Below are 20,658 nucleotides of genomic sequence, written 5' to 3' on the forward strand. Positions count from 1 at the left end.
CCAAGGCATATCACTTCTACATTCTTAAATTGGCAGTGTAGCACTTCAGTATCTACAAAAATGATCATCACCACGTTTGTGGTCGACATCAGGTGGCCAGTGCTTGACCCACACTCAGTGAAAGTCACTGCACCCATCCAGGAGCCTTAGAAGGACAAATCAGGCTGAGGACAGACACTTTTCCATTTGGCTCTACAAAATTACCAGAGTGAAATGAACTTTAGTTGCTGTGTCCTGGATGACTCTGGCTCTGGGCAGAGGTAATTAGAAGTGTCTCAGCAGAGAAAAAACACTGTGTGAAGCTGCAGCCCCAGCTCAGCCCAAGTCCTGAGGTGATACACAGACACTCACAGGGCCAGCTGAGGTGTCCAAGCATGGAGCTGCAGCTGGAAGTACAGCCAAACCTAAAAAGCCTGAAAATATTCAAATATTGGAAGTTTGGGTCCAAGTATCTATCTAGCTGTTCCATGACTCTGTAACTGTTCCTTTCCCAAGCATTTGTTCCCCCTTGCTGTACTTTTTTCAAGCTTGTGTAACATTTTGTGATTGACTCAGCCATACTTATAAATACTAAGTAAAACAGCATTTTTTTTTTCTATGTATACTCCCACCAGGATCACGGTCATTATTCAGAAGTAAAATAGAGCTCAGAGAAAGAGGGAGGCAGCTGGACTCTGGGCTCTTAGATTTTATATTTCTTGCTAGTTACCTAGCAGACTTACGGGAATGATCTTACAAGAGGCCCAATTTAAATTATTAATTTTCAAACTACCAATAATCTTCTAGCAGCCAGAATGTCTGAAAAGTATTTTTTAGCTCATGCAATATATGGAAGAGAACAGCCAGACATAGAATTCCTGTAGTTAAACAGCATGTGGATTATATATAAACACACATACACAATTCTGAACAGTGGATTGGCTTGGAAATTCTATTCTCGAAGTCATGTGTGAGGATATTTTGTTATGCAATATTTGAAATTTTCTGTGTTTCTTTATGGCTGGGGGAATTACATCATCTTCTTAAAATGAATTTTCCAACTAGATCATGATTCTGCCTTACGATTTTTTTGTCCTATTAAGGGTATTTCCTGTTGAAAATAAAAGCATTTATGGTAAACCTTAAAGCAGTGTAACACGTAACTTCTAAATAAATGGTGTTCACAGATGATGGCCAACTTGTGAAGTCTTTTGCTCCTAGAACTGTGGCAACATTAGGTAAATGAAAGCACAGAAAATTGAGTACTGTATTGATTCTTTACAGTTGTATCACTGACGGGTAAAGATGAGGCCAACTTGGAACACAAAAAAGGTACTGAACGGCCTGTACTCAAATCTGGTTTTGTTGGTGCGACACTGAGCAATGAAATTCCAGTATTTAAAACAGTACACCAAGCCTTTTCTCATTGTTTAACTTCTCACTGCTTTTCTCCAAACTTTTAATAAACCAGAAGAAAACATCTCGGCTACCACAAAGGAGGGAACACAACTTGCTTTTGTTGGTTCAATCTTTAGTACAGTTTTGCTTACTAGAACACTTAATTTTTTCATTCACAACAAAATTTGCATTCCAACTGTGAGACTGAGAATGTGTTCTGTCTTTTTTTGAGCCTATGTTTTTAAGCCATTCTCAGTGTTTATCATACGTTTTTTAGGCTGAAGTGGTAACAGAAGGGGCTAGCTTGTGCTGGCACTTGGTAGAAACACTTGTCCTAGTTTTTGTTTTAAATAATTTCGAGCTTTTGCACCATCTGAAGTGTTATTTAAAATGAGCTGATAACAGCAACACGAGGCTTTAGTATCTCCCATCCCTCTGGTGTGAGAACCTGCAAGCATCCTGATGCATTGTTTTTCCTTTATCTGGAAATATGCTGATAAGACAAAGGCAGATACAACATCCCTGCGCCCATCAGCAAGAACAGTCATAGCACTGATTAATAAATAGGATTGTTGTAGAGTCTATTGTCACTAACGTGCCTGATGACAGACACATGCAGGAGCTGGGGAAGGAGAAATTTAGGGGATATAGAATTGATGTTCTGATATGCAGAGGGAAAAGATGGTTTCTCCTGTGGATTAAATTACGGGACTTTGCAGTCCACACAGCACTGTAACTCTCAGAAATCCTTGTAAAATATGTATTCCTCTTCTCCCTCCTCATCAGCAATCAGCAGAAAACAAGGGATTAAATATTTCTTGTGCTCCACACCTCTTTTAATTCTTCATCATCTTGAAAATCATCCATTTTTGTCCCACGAGCTCCCTGAAGTTATGCAAAGCTGAGTGAAGAATCTCTTAAATGCCAATCAGTACAATTTGAGAGGATAAGAGACTGATTACATGGCAAAATATTATTTTTCATCAGACTAGAAAGGGCACGCCTCAAAACCAAAGAGATGCCAGGAAGACTAAGCACTCTAAATTCAATTTATATGAGCAACAGGTAAACAAGAGGTAGCACCTCTCCAATTCCACAAAAGAAATTAAGTTTCTTGTCTATTAACACTAGTATTACGGAGTTGCATCTTGTCTGTGGTTTGACATCAACATAATTTAGAACGGTATCATTTGGTGCATTTAATTTGGAAATTAATTGACTTGATAATTCCCCTTGTTTTTCAATGAAGAAAAAAGAATAAATCTCAGTTTCCCACACACACACGACCATCAATAATTTGGAAATTAATTGACTTGATAATTCCCCTTGTTTTTCAATGAAGAAAAAAGAATAAATCTCACTTACCCACCACCACACCCCCACCACCCCCAACAACCAAGCCAGGTGGACAACCACACCGAAATGAGCCTTCAGTATTTATGCAATGACCATTCATGCAAATTCCTGATGTCTGGCATTCATCAATATCTAAGAGGAGGCAAGACAATTCAGCAATCAATCTGGTTTTAAGCAAGACTACAGTGAATAGTTTCAGACCATTATCAAATTACTTTATGAAAGCTGATTAATCATCATAATATCCTTGTTTTATTTCTAATAAAAATTTAATCTTGGAATAACTAAAATTCCAGCTGCTCAAACAAACAAACAAAAAACCAAATCAAAACACACTGAAATGTAGGATTAGAGCTACTTCATATTCTATATCAAGCAAAAGAAACTATAAATTTTCCCCTTTGTCCATCCCATGGTATTTTAAATATCCTTTGATGGTTAATTTTAATTTCAAAGAACTTTTAAGTGGTCATTACTTTCTAAGCACAACTGCATGTAATTAAGAAAAGCACAACTAATAAAAATGGTTCAACTTCAAATCAGAAGGCTAACAATTTATATAAATTTACTAGAAATGCCTCAAGCCCAAACCTACCTCTAAGGGCAGCAACAGGTATCTTCACTTAGTTTGCTGAAACTGAAGCTAAATCAGACTATATTCTTAAAATGTTTAATAGAATTTTTTAGTGATTGCACTTTAAAAAGCTTATAATGCTGTGTGGCCAGTAAAATGACTCAAGTGCTATGCACTCTGAATTACCAGAATAATGACCTGGAAAATGTGTGTGTGTGTGTATGCAGGGTGTTCATCAATGTAAAATCTTTCAAACCTCTTAAATTTACCATACTGCTGCTCACTTCACCATCTCACATAGGGCCTGAATGTTTTGATGCATTTACAATGCCCCAAGATTTTTCAGAAGCTAGTTTATTGTGGCTTTCACAATACTATTAAACAGTTCTTTCAGTGAGCTAAGGATCTGTTTCTAATCCAGGCAGCTAAAGAAATCTACTGTAGTGAGCAGCAAGGTGTTACACAGTGTTGAATCAATCCATGTGAGCAGACTGCCATTCCTGCAGGGATGAACAGACAGGAAAAGCCATTTTCAATCCCTATCCCCCAATTTTTACATACCAGTACAGTAACGTCCATCTGGAGCCAGAACAAATCCTGGTTTACAGATGCATTTAAAACTCCCATCCTCATTTATGCACATCCCATTCAAACACATGTTTGTCGTGGCACACTCATCATGGTCTATAAAACATTGCAAAGAAAACTGCTTTTAGTTTCTCACCCTCCAGAAGACGACACAGTGAAAATAAACAATCAGGACTGGTTGGCATGTTCCTTCAATTGAAGATTGGTTTTTAATCATAACCCTAATAAAGTATCTAAAGAGTTTTCATTCTATAGACAAAGTAGAAAGTTTTTTCATGCTCTGATCAGTTGCTTTGCATACTTCAGCAGGCTGTGTATGAAAGAACAGGGTGTGTCTTCCTTTCATACATGAGAGGATAAAAACCTTCCATCACCTGAGAGAATTAAACTTGTTGTTTATCTGACAGGGCTTTTTCTTGACACCATGCAGCCAAAATTAAAACAAGGCATTTCTTCAGCAATGCTGATTTATTGAGCATCTGCCGTGAGGCTTTTTAGAAAAATATTATTCCTGGGACTCTTGAGGATAGGCGTAGCCTCAAAAACAAAAATTACCTCAATTTTTTTTTTAAATCATACAGGTCTGTATAACAACTATTTGAATGAAGGGTCTCTAAGTTCACAGTATTTCAGGAAAGGTAATCCTTAATGATCCTTAACTGTAGTATGAAGTATAGTTTCTAGAACCACCAAGCTAATGCCTGCCCCATTCTTTAGAAGAGTCCTTACCCACACAATTTTTTCCATTTGTAGTCAATTCAAACCCAGCATTGCAAATGCACTGGAAGCTTCCCTCAGTGTTTACACACCGGCCATTTTTACAAAGAACACCGTTCTGAACACACTCATCGATATCTAAGGGCAAGAAAAAACAAACCAAGCCAAACAAAATCCTACACAAACTGAGAACTATGGTCAGATAAAAGTGCATTTAGAGACATTTATTGCTTTGAAAAATACTGGCATGTCACTTAAATATTACTTAGAAAAAGAATTCAAAATTAAGTGAAGAATTTAATTTCCTTGCATCAGGGAAATATATTTATTATTTTTGCAGACATGTACAACAAATTCTACATTTTGTGATGCTTAGCAATTACTTCATGAATACCTTAAAGAACCTACTCACACTTTCATCTGCATGCATACATAAAAAACACCTGTCATTCCATTTCTTTTCTTTTTAGAACTCCTGTCTGGGTAACTCCCTGGATGGATATTCCAGAATAATGGTTAAATATTAAAAGACAACAACAGAACAAAAGAGGTGGCAGCCCAGCTGTACAATGCCAATTAATTTAACATTTGCATTTACTGAAATTGCACTCCTATTTTTTAAATTCAAACAGAGTCTGTTGCAAGGGGTCAGAACATCAGCAGTGCCAGCAGACATGGAGCAGTTTTCTTACCAATGCAGGCTTGCTTGGTAGGAGTTCTCTGGAAACCTGTGTGGCACTTGCAGTAATAGGAACCAGGTGTGTTGACACAGTCCCCGTTGGAGCAGGGGTTTGATGTGCACTCATCAACATCTGCTGGCAGCAAAGAGAGGCATTAGTGACTTCACAATGTCTACAACACTTTTTTTCCCCTAAGTCTGGAAGCTTCTAAGTGAAAAAGATGGTAACTAACAGCCAGATGCTAAATATTAAAGCCTCTTCTTAGTGCAAAATCACTGCTTTGCTGAGAACTCAGGGCTCTTCTTAGTTCAGCTAGGCAGGCATTTTTAAGAAGTGAAGAGGCACTGCATAATTTGTAAGCATCTTGAGGGACAACAGAAAAAAATCTGCTAGAGAATTTTGAGACCTGATGGTTGCCTAGAGAAAGTGAACAACACTTAATACAAAATAGTTTAATCTAACTCAATGATGGTTTATGCTCCTTTGGAATAAAACCAATACTAATCAAAATTGGGACTTTATAACTAGATCAAATCATGGCATCCAAAAACTACCCCTATTACATTACAGGTTTATTGTCAAAATGTGAGGAGGGGGCCGCACACCAGCAGGAGGGATTCTTAATGAGACCACAGTCTGCGCACCACATCTCAATTATTTATGTCCCACTGCATTCTCAACCCCAGTCTTTGCACTGAGTGATGCCAGATTTAATCTAACCCTTTTCTGTAATGTACCTTACTCTCCTTTGCAAAGGTTTCTGGTATTTGGGTGCAACCAAACCAAACACATTTTAACCAATTTAACCAATGTTAGGTAACCACTTAGAAATAACTCTTATTTGACATGGGGCTCTGCAAACTTTACAGTTCCTTTCAAGAATCCTTCCCAAATTTGATGCCCAGTAGGTACCAGTGAGTCAGACATGTCTTTGGCTCACGACAGCCACTCCCAGATCTAAAATAGCATCAACTGTTCTCCTCATTACATTTCTGTAAACCCTCCAGGACCCTTGCCCATTGTAATCCAGAGAACAGAGTGGTTGTATCCCACTGCTCTGCCAGGGCAGGATTGCTGACTCAGTCCCCCCTCCTGCAGCTCCTAGAGGATGACCTAAGCAGCTACTCTCTGCTAGAGCTCAATGTACAGGTTACAAATGGATCCCTTGAGGAAATCCCCTATTCCTTTATCAGTAACTTTTGCTAATTCGACTTTTTCCTCCAGCTAGGCCCTTCATTTCACTTACAATGAATTTGTAATTACTCATCTCTTCACTTAGGCAGGCTTTTAACACCACAAAGCCAGCGGTGATACCCAGGAGCTGCTGACATCTGGCTGAAAGATGCCATAAGAAGCTCTGAAGCCACTGCTGATCAGTTCCTAACAATGATGATTTTCCCATGTATTTCGGAGTTCATGCTTCCAGAAATCCCAGGGAAATCCCAGGGCAATTTTCATTATAGTTTCCACTCACCCCTTATCAAATCTGGTTCTAGAACTTAGCTCATTACATCTTGAGAATACCAGGATGGAATAAGAAATTAAACTCATGAGAATATTTATGTGTACTTTTTAGGAAGTGCTGTTTCATTAATAACTTCACTATAAAAGATGGCAAGAGGTTAGTTTTATTCTAATTTAATCATAAATAAGACCACATCTTCAACAGGAATTACTATGTTGATGAATACAAAGTTTAAACCAAGAGCATCAGGTACATAACAAAGAGATACATGTTTACACAAGTCACTGATGTAATGGCCTGGTTTACAGCCACTCTTGGTGCCCAGATACAATCTGTGTAAACAGTTAAATGTATAAAGGGAAAACAAATCGAAGACTCAAATACCTCCCCTCACACATAATTAGCTCACTCACATTTGCATACCTGCTGATTGCACCAGCGCTGCAGTAAAAGCACAAGAATTGAAACAAGATAAAGAAAAGAGGAATTCGTGATGGTAAATACAGAGGTAACTGCATCTTTACACTTAACTGTGTCACTGCAGTAGTTCCCTGCTCCCATGTTTCTCTGCCCTGCCTGGCTGTTGGGATACTCCTTGTCATGGGTGGGGGGATTTCTCATGGGAGGCGATTTTTCCTCAGTGCTCGGCTGATATGGGAAGGGCTCAAGGAGGACTGCACACTATCCCTTCAGAACAAAGTCCTCAGCTACCAACAGAACACCGAACTCTGAATCACATCTTGACAAGAATTTTTTGTCAAGTGCCCTAAATCAAATGACTTCACAGTATATATATCTTTCTTTATTATAAGGGAGGGCAGAGGGAACTTATAAATACTAGATACAACACTCATCTATTTTGTTTAGTTTTCTTACAGGGACTGAGATTTAAGACCTTCTCTATTACAGGCTTCAACTTGCTTCAAAAAAAGCCCATGGTCATGCTATAAAGGATCTCTCAGTAAGTTTATAAATTCTACAGCAGGAGTGCAGAGTTTCTCTATGAAACAGCTGACTTAAGCTTCGAAAATCCTTCCAAAATCCATGTGCATCACATGACTTCCACACGAAATATGCATCTTAAGATGCTCTTATTTTTATAAGCTCTTGATAACTGATGGAAATGGCAAATATATGTTAATATAAAGGAGTTGTTGGCTTCGAGTTTGCATTGAAACCATGGATATTCCAGCAGTATAAACAGGAAACATCTGAGACAGAGAGATTTAAGCCATTTATTCTGTCTCCCAGCATATCCCCTTCAATGTCAAATATCTCTTTCAGTACTTGCCTCACACATATCTCCACTCTTCAGTTTTTCATCTCTAACAATTGTCAGAACTCTCTTAGGCACAGTAGGAAACTTTCAAAACCCCCCTTAAAAGACTTACTGCAGTGGGTCTGGAGATAAATTACAAAATTTTAAATAGGGATATTTGTATTGATAAGACAACTAAAATTCAACACAGCACAGCTACAGGTTTGCTGCCACTTTTAAAGTCTCTACAGTTTGATCCAGAGTTTTTATAAACAGAAATGAATAAGGAAAGGTACTAAAATTAAAGCTGGCTATCATTTTGGAGAAAAGGACTGACCATTCAGAGTCAGATCACTTAGGACACTCATGGTCCTTGGCCCATCAGGCATGTCCTGCTGTGAGAACAGCACAATGCAAGTTTAGGTCAGAGAACAATAAGTAAAACCATAATTTTTTTGGTTTGGCAGGATTAATCTTGAAACAGGACTTTTATTTAACTCTATAGAAAAGTATGTAACCATTTCTGGATCCTTAATTCATTGCTTTGGGAGCAGGCAGAGAGAGAAGTACAGAAATAGTGTTCATTTATGTGCCACTAACCTAGGCCATACAGTGAGCTATTTCCAATGCCCCAAGACTATTCTTCCAGCAATAAGATAAATATTCAAATTAGATTCAAGCAAGCCTTTAAATTCATTTAATATGTATCAGCACACACATGAAATCCATACAGTTAAGTTCCTGCCTATATTTCCAGCAACTTTTGCAGCAGTAATTTGCAGCAACTACTATTCACAAATCCCAAATTCATTGTGGCACCTAAGAGACTCGGGTTACTTCTTTATAATACAATTTGAAAATAACAATGAAACAAAGCCATGTTATTTATAGAGGTCACAGAGTTATTTATAATTTAGAGAGTTCACTCTCTTATAAAACATCTTCTGAATTCAAGCAGCTACTCAAAAGGTAAACCACTTCAGAGCTGAAATTAGTAATGACTAATTCATTTCATGCTGGAAAAAATGGGCAAAATGACACCTGAACTGTTTTGAAACCATTTTGGGCGCCTTTTCCCATGCTTTCAACATGGGACAATACTGTAGCTGGCACAGCACCTTCTGCTTTTGTTGAACCAATCGAAATTTTTGTTTTGATTCTGGTGCATCCAAAGTTGTCTCTGTTTTCAGTCTACTCTTTCATGCTGAGGTAAGCGTTGCAAAGTCAAGATTAAGTTCCTTAAGCGAATACACCTTTTTACTGGGCACATACCTGTATGCTTGAAAATTAAACAGGTCAACATTTTTTTTTTCCCCATGCAGCTATCAACCTAACCTCACAGTTTTCAGGCACTTGGACCTGAAACTGAATATTAGATACAGTTTCACTATTATCACAAGCCTGACATAGAAGGGGAACTGCCAGGCAAGTGGCCTGCCTGGTGACCCCACAGGAGAAATAGGGACAGAATGCCAGCCACCTTATCAAGAACACATTATATTTTTCTCTCAATCAATTTCAGCACCTGGACACCTAAAGCTGATGGGCCTTTTAAACCACAGATTGTTTCCCTACTCCAATGACAAATGAAAAACAAAAAAATCTTTTAAATTAATCTAGCTCTACTTACTGCAACAAACATCTGTGTGCTTCAGATGTTATTTTCAACTTGACCTCCGAGTAACAAAAATAGGAATACAAGATGTGAACTAGATTTCAACAAGGTAAGATAGTCCAACATGCCAGATAGTCCTTGACTGTCAAGGTCCGCCAGAGTTAAAAAAAATTACTGATTTCAGTGATGCAAAATCTAGTGCTGTAACAAATGAGCCAGGGTTCTCCATGCACTATAAAGAAAGAACAGCCATGCAAGACTGACATCACAAAACTCCTACTCCCCACTCACAATGGGATTGTAGCTCCTGAGGCCCAAGGATGCAGCAAGAGATTAAGCCTCTTGAAATTCCTAGTCAGAGACCAGAGGTACAGAAAACTCTCACCCAAATAAAAAAGCTGAAAAATTCAGGCTTGATATATCACAAAGGACAATTCGGAGGAACTGTAACAATCTTCAAGTACAAAAAAGTTAAATGAAGAAGGTACTGAACTGCTCTCCTTGTGTAGTGAGGATAAGACAAATAACAATCAGCTGATTTTTTTTTGCTAATAAGGTGTTTAAATTAGATTAAATATTCTGAAAACTTTCTGGATATTTGACCGTGGGAGCAGTGCATCTGCTTGAGAAAGTGGTGGAACCTCTGTCAACTGAGTTTTCTTAAAATGAGGATGTACAGTGGCCAGGAATGGTGTAGGTACAACCAACCTCTATGTTGCAAGAGAATGGCCGAGCTAAAAGCGGACCTGCAATCCACAGACACATTATAAATTGATTCAAAACCACAATTTCTCTGAGGCAAGCCTATTGCTAGCAAGCTTGAGTGATATTTTTCATTCACAGATCTCAAATCTCTCTATAAAGATTTAGTAAGCAAAGGTTCAATCCAAAATACAACCAGAACTTTTTATTTAGGACTCTATGCATTAAATTAAGCTGTATCCTGCACAGAGGCTTCTTCTCCACATGACTACCCCACAAGAATCCCCAAATCTTGTATTTTTTCTGAAATAACTGATGAGTTTTGACACTGCAAGAATGAAGTCCACAGTAATTGAATAAAAGTGCAAAATCCCAAATTCAGTTCTTGTTATATAAGGCTAGCATTCTGTATTTTCATATGAAATGTAAATTTAACCAGAAGTTAATTAATGTAATTTTGGAATTATTTTATATCTTTCAAATTGTCATTAATCCTTTTGAGGAGGCAAAACATAAATTTACCCTTCATCATCTTGATCGTAACAATACTACATCCCAAAAGTGGAGCTATGAGTGCATAATAAATGAAGATATGAAACAGAACTTATTTTACTGAATGTGACAAAAATGTGCAATAGCCTTTAAGTACAGGAATAGGAATACTCAATACTAATATTTGCAATTAAAGACTTTTTTTTTCTTGGTAAGAAAACAGATAGCCCCCATAGAGAATCTAAATTATTCTAGTGTGAATAATAGCATGGCCTTTGCACTCTCTTTCTAAAACGTAGTATCATTAAAATTAGTATGTTTTCTTTTTTAAAAAGCATATGGATTTTAAGCAGAAGGAAATTAGAATAATGGATTTTGAAATGTGCACTCACCAATACAATCCCCATTTGCATCCTGCTTATATCCCATGTTGCATTCACATCTGTAACTAGAGGGGGTTGGTATACAACGTCCATTGAGACAAAGATTGGGATGGTGCTTGCAGTTGTCTATTGTCTGATTGAGTATTGCTAAAAGAAAAAAATCAGAATGAGAGACAAATATTCAGATTTTCAAATAGAAGTATGTAGGAATATTATACTTGGCTTCAGAAAGGGTGTTATCAGGTGCACAAATATATAAAAAAATCATTTTCAAAGCACTACCTGTTGACATGACAGTAAACAACAACAAACAGCTCTATGGAAATAAAAACTGCGTTAAACAAACATTCTTAAATGTGATTTACCATTTCTGCATATAGCCTGATGTGCCCGTCACTGAACTCATGGATAAACCAGAGTTTGTGTGAAATTCAAAGCAATTTTTGGTGTACCTGTCTTAATAATACTCCTTGCATTTTATGATCTCTGTGGTTGTGATCCCAGAGATGTGTTTACACATGTCATAAGCAGTGTTTACATCCATGAGACTTCTGCCAGAAGATTATTCACCTTGAACTTTCAGCCAAAGCAGTGCTTCAGCAGAATAAGTAGGTTTTACAGTTGGAAGAGAAAATACAGAAGACAGTTTATTTTAAACCCTGGTGCTTTTTTGAAAACACTTAGAAATCTGGAGTTTTGTAAGTGCTGACAAAGACACCTCAGCAGGGACAACACAGGCTCAGGGACTCTGTAACTGAAGCCAAGCAAAAACCCCTACATCTGACCTCTTGTTGAAAAAAGGGCTCCTGAACTTCCTAATGCACCAGCTAAGGTGTCTCAATGTGCTTGAATGGCAAAGTAATTGTTAAGTGTTAAGAACACCATATCATATCCAGACTAAGCAGAAAAAATACAGGAAAAACAGAAGGAATAGTTAAAAAAAAAGAGCGAAACAAGTCAGAATGCAAGCACTTACTCAGCCCTGTAATGATTGGGCCACTTCCAGTGGGACTCTGACCACCTGCTCCTGCCCCTGCTCCACCCACACCTGGGGAGAATCCGTTGCTTCCTGGGATGGGAATGAAGCCTGCTCCTCTTGGTCCGAAGCCATTGCCATTGCCCCCAGCAAGGAACCCATTCCCTCCCACTCCGCCACGCCGGGAGCCGCCTCTGGCAGGGGCACCGTCCACACACAGCCTGCGGTGTTCATCTGTCAGAGAGGAGGGCACAGAGAAGCACAGACCACGTCAGCCTTTCCAAGGCAGCTCAAAAGGAAGATACAGCCTTCCTGTGTGCTACAAAAACCAGGATGGCAACTCCTCATCTCCCTGATGTCATGTGTTCCCTCTGCCACTCCGAACCTCCGGCGGGTCCCTTGGTTGTGACAGGTGCTGCCTGCGGAAGGACACTAGAAATAATAAAGAGGAATATTGTAATTTACAAATATTTGTTCAACTATTTGCTGAAACCTTCTCGTTGATGTGTTGACAGCAGCACTGTAAATTCCTGGTCTCTCAGGGATGTTGATAAAGAAAATGCCTTTCACGAGGGCTGTGGACTATTGTTCTCTTAGCAGAGCTGAAAAAATAACTTAAAAACTGATGCATTCTAGTTCAAAGTAACCCAAAATGCAATAGCTGTTCTTTTAAATCAAAATTAAATATGGACCCTAGGAGTCATTTCCTCTGTGAGACTGACCACAAAATCTTACCCATTTCCCAAAAACTATTTCCAAAGTCAACAAAAGGACATTAAAGAAACAAGTGCCAAACAACCATGGACCAAAAAGAAAAATGGTTAACAGATGGTAATATCAGTATTAAAAACACAGAAATGAATAATAATGCAATACATTACCTTCTTTTTTTCTGTTTAGCTTACATTTTAAAGCAGTTCAAAACACTCCAGTGACCTCCATCCAAAGAAGAATGGACAGCAAGGAGAAGAAAATCAAACCAGCCAACCAACAAGGCACTCACCAGATCCTCTGACAGGACACACCTCCACGATAGAGCCACTGGCCCAGCACTGGCCAGACTCACAGCAGCACTGCCTTCTGGTGAACGTCCCGGGCAGCTCCTGTGCACAGCGGCCACTCACAGTGCTGGAGAAACAGGTGCTTGTTCTCTGATCTGGCAGTTAATTTAAAAACAAAAACTAAAAATAGTGACACGAGCTCTCAAAGCTACCTTCCCTTGTTCACCTGATGTAAGGACAAAAATGCTTTACAAGTTGTATTAAAAAAAACAAGACCAAAACCAAGCAACAGAATAAAAACCCTCACAACATCCAATAATTATCTGACCCACGTATTCCACATTGGATTTACTGCAGGATCACACAGATGCAGTGGCATTAGTCTTGCATTAACCCATCATGCAATCTTAAAGTCTGCTCAATCTAAAGGAAATAGGGATGATATGAAAGATACAAAGCAATACAAAAAAAACTAGATACCTACATACAAAAACCCTATTACAGCAAAACCCAAGATACTTCGTGTATCTCATGTGTAGCAGCAGCCATGTCAGTAAATTCATTTAATGAATTTTTCCTTCATTTATATGCATCTAACTGAATAAATGCTATTCAGTCTGCTCTGCTCTGTAGACTGAAAGTACAACAGAATTTTCAGTAGTGTCACGTGAAAACTACTCTCCTTCAAGGACAGATGATCTTTTATCATCACAGTCCTGAATGCTCAAGTTAAGCTCAATTAATTTGAAAATATATGGTGCTAATTACAGTAACTGATCAGATCATGGTATTTTGTTAGAAAGCAAATATTCATCTTAAACTAGGAAGAATTAAATACTTTGTATTAAGGTTTACATTCTTCACTTTTCTAATAAGTAAATGAGAAATTACACTTCTAGAGTATATGAATTATACTGTAATATGACAGAGCACAAGAACTTTCAGACACATTTTCTTTGTAACATAAGGACTTGCCCTTTGTGGACTAGGGCATGTGATTTTTCTGCAGCTGGTTTGGGAGCTGACTTTAAAAATCAAATTGTAAAACATGCCAAAAGCCATATAAATTTTGATCATATTGGAAATCTGAGGTTTTCAGTATTCTTGAGCCTAGCCACAACGTATTTGAAGTTGGAACTCCTCAGATGAACCTGAATAACAGAAGATGGCTGCATTTTTTAAAAAAAATATTAATTTGAAATCACTTGTAGGCCTTGTGCTGCTACTGGCTTACATCATTTATCTGCAATTCAGAAATCCCTTCAGAATCCCTTCCCCAACACAAGAACAAAGAGCTTTGAGATACCTGAAATTAGAAGAACCACATGAGATCTAGAAAATACATTATTGTTAGCAATTGTTAAGGTTTTTTACACGTGGTATGCCGCATTTATATTTAATTGATCAGAATGGTTTATATCACATACTTGACACATGCACCTCTATATAAGAAACCACCACATGTGGAAATAAGCATACTGGGTTTTTATAATGTAGGGATAACTATTAAATAAACTGTCCTGTAAAAGATGCAATCTGTTGAAATCCAACACTTGGTTTGCTTCATTATGTGTTTCTGACAAATTAGTGGCACATCAGCATATGCTACTTAATGCCTTTTGAGTTTATTTTTGTGCCTTATGATGATCTCTAAAGATTAGATTTACCTGTATGAGGTGGGACTTGAAGCACCAAGTAGGGATAAATGTTTGCTCCTTTAGAACCAAAGTGAGCTTAACTTTTGGGCTCATCAGATGCAGATTCGAGAAACAAATATAATTAACAATTCCTGTGCTTGCCTGGACAACAGAGTGAGGCCCTAGGTCAGGGGGGGAGTGACAAATGGCTGTGGCACCTACCAAGAGTGCAGGATCCATCCACAGATGTGACATAACCCCGGGGGCAGATGCAGAAATAACTTCCCACAGTGTTGGAGCAAACTCCACCCTCACAAATTCCTGGGATCATGCTGCATTCATCAATATCTACCCAAAAAGGAAAGGACATAGGATAATTAGCAAAATACTTGTACATACTGCTTTAAAAAGAGGGAAAGTGACCTTTTCTGAAATGAAGTTGTTATTCAACTCAGACGGAATAAAATATTGGGGGTGTTTGCATACTGAAAATAGTTTTGTTTGCCACCTGTTGGAGGTTTTCCTCATAAATGCACTGGGTGCAACACTTCAAGCCACAGAGTACATGAGAGCAGGGTGAGATTTCCTCTGAATGACACAGATTGAGTGACACCTCTGAGAAGCACAGAACAGCTACAGTGGAATGCCAAAATACACATCCTGCTTTCAGGCTGAGGGGAGGATGGCACAGCAGCCAGCCAGGACAGCTCTGGGCTTCCTGTGACCACACAAATATTGCTCATGAGATCTGACTACTTTCTGGCCCCCTAACATTCCAACTGTAAGAAAGAATTTTGGCCAAGCCCTTCAAACTCAAAAAAAGTTCTTGATCCATTCAAATGTTTCTGCTAACTGAAAGCAGTAGTCTCACCTGAACACCAAGGCAATTTTTGTGTGTGAATACGTGTAAAGGGAGATGTCACCAGGCTGATAAATGAACTGCTGTGTGTAATGAGGGGCTGCCAAATTCCAAACCAGTGGTCCAGTAGTGCAAAGCCCATTAGAGCAGTGAGTAGTGGAGTTTGTAGCTGGCAAGTGAAAGGCAGATGAAGGAAGTTTTTCACCACTTCTGCAAAGCTGCAGGATGCAGACCATCCTTCCCAAATGGCTACATGCATGGGAGTTTAACTCTGTCTAGGGCTCTTGTCCAAGAATGACAGGAAGCTGGGAAGGGAAAAAAGGACCTGACTGAAATCTAGGCAGTGATCAGAATGGAAGGAAGACTCCACATCTTCTGCATGTGGAGAGAAAAACCAATTAAGATGGAGAACCCTTGTGGAAGAATAATTTATTTAACTTACTGGAGCAGTACCAAGCAATTAGATTTTTTGTTTCACTGGTTTTTGAGCCAAATCCCTGTCTCTCCTTCCCCCTCCCTGGCTCTTACATGTGCAATTACTTCAAAATATCTCTATTACTTCTGACTGGAAATTCTGAGACTTCACCTCAGGAAGGGCTATTTTTAGTGTGGCTGATTGAAAAAGCTACTCATTTTCTTCCCTTCCCCCCTCCAAAATACATAAATTAATGGTCTCAGGGAAAATGCTCCAAAGATAAGTAAGAGGACATGCTGTTTTAAGAGTGAAGACTGGTGGCATGAATTGTTCCAGTGCTGCACACAAGATGGGACAGCCAGTCTCAATGTGAGAAACAATTTAAATGTGTGACAAAAACTTTGCAGATTTATTACCCAGTGAGTTTCTGCCAAAAGGACCCAGCCTGGCTACCTGCAATTCACAATTCATGGCTTTTACTGGTAGGGGAAGCCGGGGTTTTTGAATAAACGGGGCAAATGAATAACTGAGTTACAAGTACCAGAAATGGGGCTCTCAACTGCCAAATTCTGGGAAAGGGTTCCTTGAAAATAGTTTTAGTCTAGAAAATAATATTAGAAAGTAATAATACCTGGTAGGACCAAGCCCAAACACCACCCCGTCTAACGAAATTATACACTGAAGCAGGAAAAACTGAAACAGAACTATTTCTTTTAAAGGATTCTTTCCATTTTGGTGCCACTTTTTCTCTTTTTGTTTTTAGAGGAGTTAGGCTGTTTCACATAGTCCTGACCTTCTGATGTTAACAGTACATAGTAATGTATCCTTTTGGAAAAGCATGAGAGGCATCCTACCTCCTAGAATATCTGTAATTGTAAAGGGTGTCATAGCTAACTACATTTATTCAATGAATATGATGTATTTTCTATTTGAGAAGAGTAAGTAGAGCACATTTATTTGGTCACTGGAATACAGTAAGTAATACTCCACCCCTTTTGTAAAGCAGCAAGCATAACAGAAAGTTTCTTTCTCTTCTCAGGTTGTCTACATTTAATTCATCTCTGAATAACCCAAAAATGTAAGTTCCTTTAATTCTAGGAGATAACAACATCCCGAAAAGGAACAGCATTTCATTCCTAAAAGCTCCATATATTGTAGATCAACTTTTAGGCGAAAAAAAAGTGAAGGGTTTGAGGGTTTCTTTTGTTTAGCTAAGACAAATCCACATTGGTGCACTGGATTTCTGGAATTTGGTATAATCCCTGTAATGGACTTCCCAAATATTTTTCAACTCTGTGCCCATTAGGTCTCATGGAGCTCATGTGCCTTGAATCCTTCCATGGCTTCCCCAGTAATGGAAGGAGTTGTCCTGACTACTGCAGAAAGTCTGTAAATCAGGAATACAGATGAACTTTTAAATAAAATCACCAATGTGGAATCCTGAGCCTGCATTAATTTTAAAGTTCATTTTGTTCCCAAACAGTCTGACCTACTGAGTTACATTTCTGTGTGAGGGCACACACACAGAGTTACACATGCAAATTGGGCTCATGCGCATTGGAAATCCTTTTAACCCTCTTTACTGATAGAAAATCACCAATAACTTCTGAATGGGCCTGTAGTCTAAGGCTCAAAACAAATCCAGTAAGCCAAATATATGCCTTTTGACAGATGTTTAAAAAAAAAAAAAAATCCGTTAAGGTACAAAAAGCACAATCTGACCATTCCTACTTATTCTATCAAGAGCTATTGTTTCCAGGAAGAACAACAGGGAAAAAACCCTAACCCACAAAATACATCTGGATGCTCAAGGGCAGAGGGTATAGCAGGGGATCTCAAATCTCTCCTTCTTAAGTAGGAGAACTGCTGTTCCAGTAAAGAAGGTCTGAGTAATTATTGCAAGATTCCAGCTTCTGCCTCTGAACATTGGAGCCTTGACTATTATTGACTCCAACTTGGATTTCGTCCTTTGTAGCCAGAAAGTAACATTTGGTCTGGTTTTCCACACCTAAAGAAGGGAAAGGACTGAGCAGAATACTCCATACCACATCATTTCTACACAATGTTTGAGACAAAAAAACTTCATTAAAATAATGCAGTTTCTATTAAATAATTTCTCTGTGCACAGGTTCTAACTCCTAGGACACCAGTCCCTTAAATCCTTCCCAATGGCCAAATCCATATACACAGATACAGATATATATACTGATGTAACCTCATGCCAAGTAACTGTCCTACTAACTGAAAGTGCAATTGTTTGAAGGACTGGCTATAGTTTTTTCTTATAAATCTAACCATGAGATTATGAACACCTAATTAAGCATGCAAATAAGAAAGCCTGAATAAAACTATGGCTTGTCTTTCATTCTCTGCTCTATTTCTGGAATAAAGTAAGCACGGTTTTTTCCTGGTATAATTTTGGCACTACCCCCTTGGCTGTGAAGTTTCACAATGTCCTTCTTCCCCAGAAAAAGATGGTACAAACTGTGAGGAGAGGGGTTGTTATTTGCCTGATTCCCTGTGGGGAATTATCTGACTAGGGAAGCTGTGACCAGGGACTAATTAGTATTTAACTCCTGCCACAGACACAAGTGGCGGGGGCTTAGAAGAAAAAAAGCCAGAGCATATGACCTGTTCTGCAGCAGGCTGCCAACAAAACAGGAAATGAAGACCTGTTGATTAGTGAACTATGAAATAACAGCAAACTTTTCAGACTGCAGATGATGTTTCACTTCTATTATGCATGGTCCCATAAGCACCACAGCTTTTTAAGATCTCTGTAAAAATACATTCACCTTTTCCTGTGGATACTATCAAGGAGAACTGCTGAATAATGCTTTCAACAATTAAAGCTTTAGATAGTTAAAACAGAATGCAAAGAATGCTTTAAGTACTGTTTTCAGAAGAAAGGAAACTGAATAAATGTCTCTAAATAAATACTTTTGGCATCAAAAGAACCACAGTTAAAAGAATCAAAAGAACAAGTGCACTTCTAACAAACAAGGATAAATAACTATGGCTAGATTAGGATAGTTTATGGGCACGGAGAGAGAGAAAGAGCTGCCTCTGAGAAACAGCCGCAAACAAATTAAGGGCCTGTGGATAAAAATCAAGGACTACACCAGTAAAGGACACCTTATAGTTGGGATCTATTTGAGCCATCTCCAGGAAGGTGCAGAAGAACTAATTTGTGTAGAAAGCCAGTGCAAGGAACTTTCTTTCCCTCTCTCTGTCCCCTCATTCTTTCTTTCTTTCTTTCCTCTTTTCCTTCTTTCTCTCTTTTTTTTTGCTCCCTTCCTCCCTCCCTCCCTTCCTTTCTCCCTCCCTCTCTTCTCTTTCACCCTACCCTTTATTTCGAATCCATCACCCATATGCTGATACCAGGAGGTCAGGGACAAACATTGCAATTTCCATGCCAAGTCTGTAATTTCCTAATGTCACTTTTTACGTTTTTGTGGACCTTCTGACTCTCATAGTTCCTTTTCAACCACAAGCATCTACACACCTGCCTGTTCCCTCCCCTTTCAGGTACTGAGTAGAAACTAAAATTAGTCAACACAAAAAAACCAACCCACTGAAAACCAGAAGAATGTGGAGGGCTGGACCAGAGAAAAATGCCTCTGGAATTTTTTTTTATTTTCACTTAGAGATTACCTGTAACAATACCAGAAGCAACATTTTCACTTATAAGACATGGTTTTTAAATGGAATATATTACTTAATTTTTCTGTGAATGTTGTATTGTAGGCAAATCTAAGCAAAACTCTGAGGGGACTTCCAAAACTGGCTACAAACCATGTATTTGTAACTGAATACTGAGTATAACGTAATTTGGGACCATAATTAGATTGTCAGCTAATCACAAGCCAAAGCCTTTAAGAACAAAGTCCTCTTATCAACACAACTTGAATGTGAAAGCAACCAGTGGTTGGGATGAAGTCTGAGAGTTCTGGTTTCTTTCCAAAGTGTAAAAAAGTCACTGAAATCAGTGAAGTCTTCAGCAAACCCACAAAACCCCATCAATTTCCCATCATATTCTTTTAAACTATAAGGAATTGCTGCCCTTAATTGCATCATGTTTACTCAGTAAACACGGTCTATATTTATTAAACTACACTTATTAAACATGATCTATTTAATTTTTCAGCTAAAAGAGAAGGGCATTTCCTTGGTATTTTTCACTTACCCAAACTCATCAAAACTCCCACATTTGCTTTCACTCTGTAGTCACTAGGCCAAAAATACCTAGCTGAACTAGAATATCTTTTAGAAAACAAAGAAAATCCTAATAACCCAACAACAGTTATATGTGGCTCACACACAGAGTTTTTATCAGTAGTTCTAAGTTTTCAAAGAGAATAAACACTGTCTTTACCCACAAGTCAGACAGAAGAAAACATCTAATGCAAAATACTAACAGCCAAGTAGAAACATGGGATGCTGCAAAGTAGAAACAAAAAGCCCAGTTCAGTGATGCTATGCCTCTCCAGATCAGACACTACAACTATTCAACTATTTAATAATGCTCATTACCAAAGTGCTCCAATGCTCTGCTTAACCACT

General features: G+C 38.5%; 1 protein-coding gene across 1 annotated transcript in view; it reads right to left on the reverse strand.

Moving 5' to 3' along the window:
* The window catches only part of FBN2 (fibrillin 2), a 120,567-nt gene that overhangs the window by 69,430 nt on the left and 30,479 nt on the right, over positions 1 to 20,658 (reverse strand). The window contains exons 9-17 of the mRNA XM_017735475.1: positions 15,044 to 15,169; positions 13,187 to 13,339; positions 12,184 to 12,417; positions 11,217 to 11,354; positions 5,305 to 5,424; positions 4,625 to 4,750; positions 3,869 to 3,991; positions 2,764 to 2,865; positions 2,650 to 2,670 (exon numbers count right to left, since the gene is read on the reverse strand). Of these exons, the coding sequence (XP_017590964.1) occupies positions 2,650 to 2,670; positions 2,764 to 2,865; positions 3,869 to 3,991; positions 4,625 to 4,750; positions 5,305 to 5,424; positions 11,217 to 11,354; positions 12,184 to 12,417; positions 13,187 to 13,339; positions 15,044 to 15,169 (1,143 nt within the window). The remainder of the gene's footprint in view (positions 1 to 2,649; positions 2,671 to 2,763; positions 2,866 to 3,868; positions 3,992 to 4,624; positions 4,751 to 5,304; positions 5,425 to 11,216; positions 11,355 to 12,183; positions 12,418 to 13,186; positions 13,340 to 15,043; positions 15,170 to 20,658) is intronic.

This window comes from Corvus brachyrhynchos, unplaced genomic scaffold, assembly GCF_000691975.1.
Source record: "Corvus brachyrhynchos isolate BGI_N302 unplaced genomic scaffold, ASM69197v1 scaffold325, whole genome shotgun sequence".
Taxonomy (NCBI): domain Eukaryota; kingdom Metazoa; phylum Chordata; class Aves; order Passeriformes; family Corvidae; genus Corvus; species Corvus brachyrhynchos.